At 39.8% G+C, this 8,905-nt stretch overlaps 2 protein-coding genes across 2 annotated transcripts; both read left to right on the forward strand.

The window, feature by feature from the left end:
* Positions 1-741: 741 nt before the first annotated feature.
* ppp1r35 (protein phosphatase 1, regulatory subunit 35) lies at positions 742-4,035 on the forward strand. The gene is made up of 6 exons (XM_065275734.2): positions 742-1,257; positions 1,616-1,766; positions 1,852-1,966; positions 2,695-2,913; positions 2,989-3,122; positions 3,745-4,035. The coding sequence occupies exons 2-6, from the start codon at positions 1,620-1,622 to the stop codon at positions 3,922-3,924; spliced, it is 795 nt and encodes a 264-aa protein (XP_065131806.1). The 5' UTR covers positions 742-1,257; positions 1,616-1,619; the 3' UTR covers positions 3,925-4,035.
* A 160-nt stretch (positions 4,036-4,195) lies between these two features.
* On the forward strand, positions 4,196-8,121 carry LOC135765040 (growth hormone secretagogue receptor type 1). The gene is made up of 3 exons (XM_065275728.2): positions 4,196-4,870; positions 5,040-5,496; positions 7,457-8,121. The coding sequence occupies exons 1-3, from the start codon at positions 4,589-4,591 to the stop codon at positions 7,753-7,755; spliced, it is 1,038 nt and encodes a 345-aa protein (XP_065131800.1). The 5' UTR covers positions 4,196-4,588; the 3' UTR covers positions 7,756-8,121.
* The last annotated feature ends 784 nt before the right edge of the window (positions 8,122-8,905 follow it).

Genomic DNA, 8,905 nt, shown 5'->3' on the forward strand with positions numbered 1-8,905 from the left:
AGATGGAAAGCAGCACACAGCTAATTGTAACCACTGACGTCCATCGTAGGAAAAACAAATACAATGAAATTCAATGGGTACCATCACCTGTCTGCTACCATCATTGATCAAAATATCTTCTTTTGTGTTGAAATTCATAGAGGTCTACAATTAATTAAGCAAAACATTATACACAGACACTTCTTGATGGTGATTCGTAATGACACTTTACAGTTTTGACCAGCATGTGTCGCCTTTTGTGCCTGTATGTTTCTACTTTTGTGGAAATGTGCACCACCACATTAAACAGTCACATATAACCTAATTCCCTACAATATTTTGTTTAGATAGTCAGTCCACTTCAAGTTGAAAGCGGCGGAAGAGCTGAGAGCGCCATCTTACGTAGAAAGGCGGGAGTTTATTTGGCGCGCGTCTGACAGTGACGTTCCATCGGTTGAACGCTCATCGGTTTGCATTATGAGATTAAATAAATTCACTCGATAATGTCCACTATAGTTTCGAAAACGACCACAAAATGGCTGTCCCCTCAAATAGGGCACTAATTTTAAGGTACGGGAGCACAGTCCAGGTTTACATTAACCAGGATCGTTAACACAGCTTAATCTAGTTCTCTTATTTATAGAGCACATTTAACAGAGTCACCAGACTGACCAAGGCATACAAGTCAAATAAAACACGAGTAAACCGTGATTATAATAAGAAATCGCATATTAAAAAACACATTTTACAGCGTCATCCATGTGTAAATGTAACATGTTCTCTTAAGATTTTTTCTGTTCACTTTTGAAATAACGGTTGAAATTGCGAGTTAATTTACCTGAGAGGTGATCTTCCCTCGCGATAGCTTCTGTTCTGTGGGCGGGGACGCGCACTGACAGAGACGCATTTTCATTGGCTGCAGCTTGGCCAAACGGAAAGTCGACATTTAACAGCTGTTATTTTTTTGTGATTATATAGATTTATTGCGCTGCGTTCGTTTGGAAATTAAGTAAATAAAACATTTACCTTTTCATCTTCATCTCCATTCAAAAAAATCTGTCAAGTTTGAGCCGCGTTCACTGATTCCTGCCCAAGTTTTCGCTGCGCACGCGCCATGACGTCACCTCCTACCCGGAAAAGTTTCTGTGCGCGGCAACAGTGGAGGGAGTTTAAAATTCCTTTTTGGATCTATTTAAAGTTTACTTTCTCGCTTATTTTATCGTCAGGAAGCGTTTCTGTTTTGGGGTTTCTACTATTAGCGAGGATCTGAAGTGAAGGGTCAGTTATCCAGCTTTATTTATTCTTTTATTTGAAGATTTGCTGTCGTTGTATCACATTTATGCCACATTAGTGAAATAACTCCACCGAATTGGTTTTTAACAACATTTGTTCTGAAGTTTGTGCATCAGAGAGTTTGTTTGTCTGTGTGTAAGGTTTTATCTTATGCAGTATGTGTCTTTTACTTTTACATCATGTTTTGAGATGAAGTAGTTATGTTAGGAACATCTTCGCATTTCACCTAAATCATTTAAAAGACATTTTATTTTCTGTATGATGAAACTTACTGCTCTGTTATGATTATTATAAATCAACGGTACACATGAATGATGTCTGTCTGTCATTGATTGATTGACAGAGTGATGTCACTATCAGGGGAACCTTGTGTTCAGATTCCTCCAGAACCATTACCAGTTACCCCAGTCCAGACCACAGAACTGATCTGTCCTGATCTGGACCTGTCTGTCTCTCTCACCCCAGAGCGACCTGCTGACCGACGCCATCGACAGGTTTGATCCTGGGAAGAAACATCATATATATGATACTGCTCTCCATGTATTATAAGAACTCAATGTGTTTGTTTGTGTGTTCCAGGTGCGTTTCAATGTGAATCCCCAGCGCGAGTCTGATCCAGTGGTCCTCGCGGTGATCCCAGAACCCAGAAACAACCAATCAGCATCTGGAAAACCTCAAAACAAAGAGAATAACGGTAGACTGATCACAGTTGTCATATCATTTAATCAGACAGAAAATAAAGAGCGAACTGATCTTCAGGTTTATCTCTTTAAAAGGTGCTAAAGAATGCATTGTAATAATCTGTTTAATTATTCTCTGATATCTACAGAGAAGGTTTGTGTCTTTATTTAGTGCAAAAATGATCCAGAGTCAGTTTTACATGTGCATTTACAACCCTAGGATTTGCCTTTATAATAAAATGGTCTATTATTACCTTATTTGAAAGAGTCATGAATAATAATGTTGAGCTCTGCTCTGATTGGCTGTTTCTCAGAGCAGCTCCTTCAGTAGCTTTGTGTGTATGTAAACAGATCTTATGTTTGAGTCTGTATCAGATCAGTATGGACCTGCAAAACGTAACTGTAATGTCAATAGTAGAACTTGAGCCTAAACGCTAGCATATGGAATTAATTAGCATATAGCTTTAACTAGCATGTTGTGGTGTACATCATGACTGTATTGAGATTGGTCTGTTTTCCAACGGTCTTTTGAGGTTTACATAAGAAGGAGGAAACAATATGTCATTACCATGTACAGTACTGTTATGATTCATCTATGCCTCAGTAAATATAGTTTAACATTCTACAGCACCTTTAAAAACCGAGAGCCGTAGTAGCTCCATTAAAACCCCATTTGATCTAGAAATGATTCATTTGTTTCACATGTATTGGTCAACACAAGTCTGCATCTGTTTGTTTTTAGGTAATGAAGCTGGCACAGCGCAAAGTCGTCTAATGGGTGGAGAGTCTGTAACATGTGATGGACAGCTGATGGAGGGGGCGGAACTAAACACAACCCTGGCACTGAGGGCGGGGCTTCATGAAATGGAGGAGCTGGTGTTTGATCGCGAGAAAGCGGTTAAAGAGAAATTACAAAGCTCCACCCTCATAAAGAGTCACATCAGCACCAGAGCAACAGAAGGTCAGACATCCAGCAGCACACACATCTTACTGCCAACATCATTTTAGTTATTCACTCTTCCTTCATTTCCTATAGGACTAAACTTTCCTCGCTCTCAGCACCTGTACCGGGCTTTAGTCAGCGTCAGCCTATCACACGAGCAGCTCGTCAGCCAGGCATTACGGGATAGGCCGGCACTGGCCCCGCCCACCAGCTCCCAGACCAATAAGGTCGGTTTTTAAATTTTTCTGACAGTAATATTAATGTAATTATAATGATATTGTTTACAGTACTCTGGGTTGAGGGTGATATTTTGAGCTCACCGTCGTCCCCTCGGACAGCACACCAAATATATGCTTCATATTTGATTACATGTTAATGCGAATTGAGCTTTGGGATTATGAAATTAATGTTGTCCACACTTGTATGTAAATGATAAAATAAGGGTATTTTTTACTATGGAGGAAATTAAATTTCTAAGAACAGGCATCACAGACGTTATAAAATCGAACACACCGTGGCGTCCCCAAGACACATCTGGAGAAATTGAGATATTTTACGCTTGACACAAATCTTAAAAACACAGCACAACGGTTGAAGACTTCCACTTGCATGTGTACATTGACCGACAATCAATTGTCCTCTGTGCGTGACTGACTGAATGGATTTCTCTGGGCCACAGGTCAATGATGCGCTTCAATGAAATGTGTAAATAAAAATATTTAAGTATTCTCATAATGCATTCTGTTAAAGTTAGTATGCAGTGTACAGCCCACACCCAAGGTGTTTATTTAGTAAGCAAGTATTTTATTTAAAACAGGTTTTTCAGATCTTTTGTGTGTTTTTGTGCAGTTCTCTTCACAGCCACTGGAGGCGCCAGATCTACTGCCATTCTACAGTGCTGACAAGATGCTCAGAGAGACCCCACTGTTGCCAGGCGACCACGTCTCTTTACCCCGCCCGCATCCTACTCCGAGACCCACCAACACCACCTTTCACCTACATCATCTGCACAAACTCTGGGAATCATGAACTTACATTTGCAGAAGATGAGGTGGAATTGATTTGTTTGTCGTCTTGTAAGGTTTAGTGTGTATTTGTGTTATTTAATGTTATTTAATGTGAATAAATGTTGGCATTGAATAAATGAACCAAAACACATAATGTTTGTAAAGAAATGTTTTGTGAAAGACAGAGACTTAACTAACTATGTTTACTTATTATAAATACTGATAAAGAAATCTCAGTCAAAATCTTTTATGTCTGCCCTTACAAAAATTACCCATGATTTTACTACAGTTTAGTTACTTTTACCTCATGGTTAATCTGTAATAATGGTGTTTAACAGGCATTGAGTGGATTTTCACTTTAAATAAAGGGGAGTTGATGTCTTCTGCGAGTGTGTATCATGTGGAGACGGCAGAGTCTTCCTGTCACCGGCTCTGGATGTTTATAAACCGGGTGTGATTAAGTGAATTCGATCTGTTCCTCTTCTCTCTGAGATGTCACTGATCTTCAGGGGTGAGCGTTATTGGGAACAGTGAGAGAGAGAGAGAGAGAGAGAGTCCACTGTCCTTAAACCCAGGTTCAGTAATCGTCCTGAGAGTTTCTCTGCAACCGCACTGACACACTGAACTGATGAAGATGATGATGATGATGAAGATACTCTGTCTGTTTTGAGCTCAGTCTGAGTGAGATGGATGTGTTGGAAGGTTCTGGATCTGGTTGGTGTGTAAACTGTGGAAACTTGTCTGATTGGGAAGACTGGGAAGTCCAGTCGCTCTTTAACCACACAGAGCTGGTGGTCATCACAACGCTGTGCGTTCCGCTGCTGCTGCTCGGCCTGCTGGGAAACGCGCTGACGATTCTGGTGGTGTGGCTCCGCCCACAAATGAGAAGCACCACCTACCTGTACCTGAGCAGTATGGCCGTGTCTGATGTTCTCATTTTGGTGTTGATGCCTCTGGATCTGTATAAGGTAAGGTTCACGCAGTTTCTTATTTTCTTTTACACTATCAGTGTTTCATTCGCTCATACGAGGCTTCGATTCATACAAGATATCATAAATAACATCAAGGAAGCATCTGTGACGTGCATCTGATCTTTAGTGTCTGTCTGTATTTTCAAGGCGTGTCTTGTATTTGCAGCTGTGGCACTATCGTCCGTGGCTGCTGGGAGATGCGGTGTGTAAACTCTCGGTGTTCGTTGGAGAATGTTGCACCTTCTCGTCCATCCTGCACATGACCGCGCTGGGGGCGGAGCGATACCTGGCCGTTTGCTTTCCTCTCCGTGCGCGCTTGCTCGTCACCAGGGGGCGTGTCCGCATGCTGATCGCTGGACTGTGGGGCGTGGCCATGCTTAGCGCAGGACCCGTGTTGGCGCTGGTGGGGGTGGAGCGTTTAGAAGACGGAGTCAGCGAATGTCGCTGCACACAGTACGCCCAGACGTCCGGCCTTCTGAAAGCCATGCTGTGGCTCTCTAATCTCTATTTCATCTGTCCTCTCACCGTTCTGACCCTCCTCTACGGTCTGATCGCTCGCCGCCTGCACATGCGTGCGCATGTCCACCGTGACAAAACGCACCGCCAGACTCTGCGCATGATGGGTGAGCACAAGGAATTATGGGTAATGTGTGAGAGTTTGGACATAAAATGAAAATTCGGTCACTTATTTTACTTATAATACTTGACTTTTTTGTGTTCACATAAAGAATAACAACATAATAGTTTGGAATGGGGGGTGAGGTTATATAAAAAGACAGAATGTGTTTCATTTAAAGCTGCAGTCTGTAACGTTTGCCTCTCTATCGCCAGCTCTGTTTGAAGTATTGAATTGGAGTGATTTGCGGGGTCATTTTCTGTAGTCGTCCTAGGACTTTTCTCCCACAGGGTTTTTCTCCTAGGAGTTTTTTCATCCCCTAGGGAGTCTGCTGACATTGGCTTAACTTAGCACCCTCTTACATAGGTTACATTTTTACTACGCTCGCTATGCTAGTATGGTTAATCTTAACCGCTGTATTCTGCTGTCTATGCTTCAAGATTTTTAACAATTGTGAAAAGCGCTAAATAAATACAATTGAATTGAATTGAATATGTGTGTATGCTACTCTGTGCAGATGAATTTGATGACTGCGATCATCAGTATCAGATCAGATCTGTCATTATTAATTCATGTGACCATTAGAAGTACATCCTAAATGTAATATATATCTGAATTTCTTTTATCTTAACAAGTAATACATCTGCAGCGTTTGATCTGACAAATGGAAAACATAAATGTTTCATAATAAATCATGTTACTGATTGACGTCTAAACACTGCTCCAGTTTTTAATCTCCTCAGATGTTGAAAAGTCCTGCAGATATAAACTCTTGAGCTCTGTCACATTCACTTTTTACTGAAGGCGTTCACCATTTTAATAACAGATGTAAAGATATAAAAAGTCGACATATTTACATGATTTAAAACGTTACAGATGAAACGCTGCCATCTAGAATAGGTTTAATACTCTTCATCTGCAGTGCGCACACACACTTCATTTTCTTTTCTGAACCGGATGTAAAAAACTTTAAACTCACAGGGTTCCCACGAGTCCTTAAAAGTTTGTGAATCTAGGGATAAATATTCAAGGCCCTGGGACGTTTTTGAAAATGTACATACATAGATACAGGTCATTGAAAGTGCTTGAATCTATTGGAAAAAAATCCATATTATTCCCTGTGTAGTGTAGGATAATATCACACGTGCTAAACTGTTTGCTTTAAATGCTTATATCTTCTGTATGCAAATGTTGATTCATACCAAAATGCTTTTTTGCATAGTTGTGTTTGACACATGAAAACGTCTCGGGTTACGTATGTAACTGTTGTTCCCTGAGAAGGGAACGAGACGCTGCGTCTCCCTTGCCATACTTTCTGCATCCCTGTAACGCCGTCTTTGGCAATATTTCAGATAGCGATATACTTCCTGGCTCCCGCGTCACCCTGTCTTTGTCGTTAAGCCTCACCATTGGTTGAATTTGATATACACATTCAGACGCACTTACCCCTGGAGGCGCAGTGACGCAGCGCTAGTTCCCTCCAAAGGGAACTGTAACAATGTATCTTAAAAGGTAACACGATGTAACCTTGCTCTCACTTGAAATGTGTCCCCACATTTAGTGCTTAAATTTAAGGGTATTGGACCTGGAAAGTCCTTGAAAGCTCCTTGAATTTGAAGTTAACTAAGGTGTGGGAACCCTGAACTCTGAAAAATCTGACCCGACAGCTTAAATGATAAATCATGATTATAAGCTTACTGTTGTTAATCATTTTGAGCACTGATTATTTTGTACTCAAAAACTTTTTTAAGAGTTTTTCAAGTTTTGTTTATTATTAACAACATCAGTTATGGTTTGCAGCTTTAAGTTGTGTGTGTCATCATTTCACAAATGAAATTATAATAGGCTATCATTTATTTACATTATAAAGTATTGTTTATTATTAGTTTATGTTTACAAATGTTAAATTGTTACAGCTAAAAAAAATTTTTATTCAACTCTCTCTCTCTCTCCCTCTCTCTCTGCAGTGGTTATCGTGCTGGTTTTCATCTTGTGTTGGCTGCCGTTTCATGTGAGTCGTACGCTGTTTTCAGTGTCGGACTCCAGTGATAAACTCTATTATATCAGTCAGTATTTTAATCTGGTATCTTTGGTGTTGTTTTATGTGAGTGCTGCTGTGAATCCACTGCTGTATAACATCATGTCCGCCCGCTACCGTGCCAGTGTCCTCGCCCTGCTGCAGTTAACGGTGGGCTCCACGGATGAGCTGCACCACCGGGCCAGAAACTCTCCGCTCACAGCCTCTCACTCCAGTACACACTTCTGACCCTGAAACACCATCCACCTTCATTTCGTTTCTTTCTGACATGAGCCAGGTGTATTGGCAACAGGTCTCAGGTCAGCTTCACTGACCAGTGAAGAACATGAAGATGGCCTAAGAGCTGAAGTGTTTATAGTTACCCGACTAACACAAGCAAACTCTTTCTGTCCTATCGATATGGAAGTGCACGATATGTAGCTGTAGGCTTTCCATGGGTTGGCATTCTGTTTTATACATCTGCATTTGTATACCCGACATATACATATCCAGCAGCGCTACAGTGCATCATGGAGTCCTTTGGTCAATTTTATTTATTTTATTTGATGGGCTTTTTTTGTTGGATATTAAATAAAGGTTTTTCTCTGTGTCATTGCTCCAATGAGTTTAAAATCTCAGTAACAGAGTTAGTTTTGAGTTTACAAACATTTGGGTTTACTATTTTATGACACGGTTTATCAACTGACTCAACTAAATTAAATTAAAATTAAAAAGTTAAACCTAATAAAATAAAATATAGATTTGTGAAATTACAACAGGAATAAAACAGTGCATGAATAATGTTGATAAATAATTAAGATTTAACTTTATATTATTTCAATTCGTTATAATATTTAAATACAACCCCACACTTCACCAGACTTTGGTCGAAATTTTGACTTTTAACATCGTAATTACAAGATAAAACAGTCATAATTTTGACCATTTTTAAAGTTGGAATTACGAGATAAGTTGGAATTTCGACTTTTAAAATTTTTTGTTTGAACAAATATAAAGACCTATTCGATGTGATGTGTTAGAAAAGCGGAAGAGTCATAATTTAAGTTGTAATTTTGATTATCGGAATTCCTACTTCTGAATTCGGAATTCCCACTTCAAAAGTCGGAATTCCCACTTCAAAAGTCGGAATTCCCACTTCTGAATTCGGAATTCCCACTTCAAAAGTCGGAATTCCTACTTCTGAATTCGGAATTCCCACTTCAAAAGTCGGAATTCCCTCTTCAAAAATCGTAAATTTGACTATAATTCCGATTTAAAAAGGTAAAATTGATGACTTGAAGTTGTAACTTTTCGGGGTTTTTTTACTGAATATGAAGACCTTTTCTATGTAAACTTAAGTTGTAATTACGACTATGTATAAAGTCGCAATTATGAGATT

The sequence above is a fragment of the Paramisgurnus dabryanus genome, chromosome 21, assembly GCF_030506205.2.
Source record: "Paramisgurnus dabryanus chromosome 21, PD_genome_1.1, whole genome shotgun sequence".
NCBI classification, from domain to species: Eukaryota; Metazoa; Chordata; class Actinopteri; order Cypriniformes; family Cobitidae; genus Paramisgurnus; species Paramisgurnus dabryanus.

Bases quoted from the DNA above. Each gene is read 5' to 3' on its own strand.
- ppp1r35 (XM_065275734.2), top strand. From the start codon at position 1,620: ATGTCACTATCAGGGGAACCTTGTGTTCAGATTCCTCCAGAACCATTA. The intron at 1,967-2,694 runs GTAGACTGATCA...GTTTGTTTTTAG, and splicing joins TCAAAACAAAGAGAATAACG to GTAATGAAGCTGGCACAGCG. The intron at 3,123-3,744 runs GTCGGTTTTTAA...GTTTTTGTGCAG, and splicing joins CCAGCTCCCAGACCAATAAG to TTCTCTTCACAGCCACTGGA.
- LOC135765040 (XM_065275728.2), top strand. From the start codon at position 4,589: ATGGATGTGTTGGAAGGTTCTGGATCTGGTTGGTGTGTAAACTGTGGA. The intron at 4,871-5,039 runs GTAAGGTTCACG...TTGTATTTGCAG, and splicing joins TGCCTCTGGATCTGTATAAG to CTGTGGCACTATCGTCCGTG. The intron at 5,497-7,456 runs GTGAGCACAAGG...CTCTCTCTGCAG, and splicing joins CCAGACTCTGCGCATGATGG to TGGTTATCGTGCTGGTTTTC.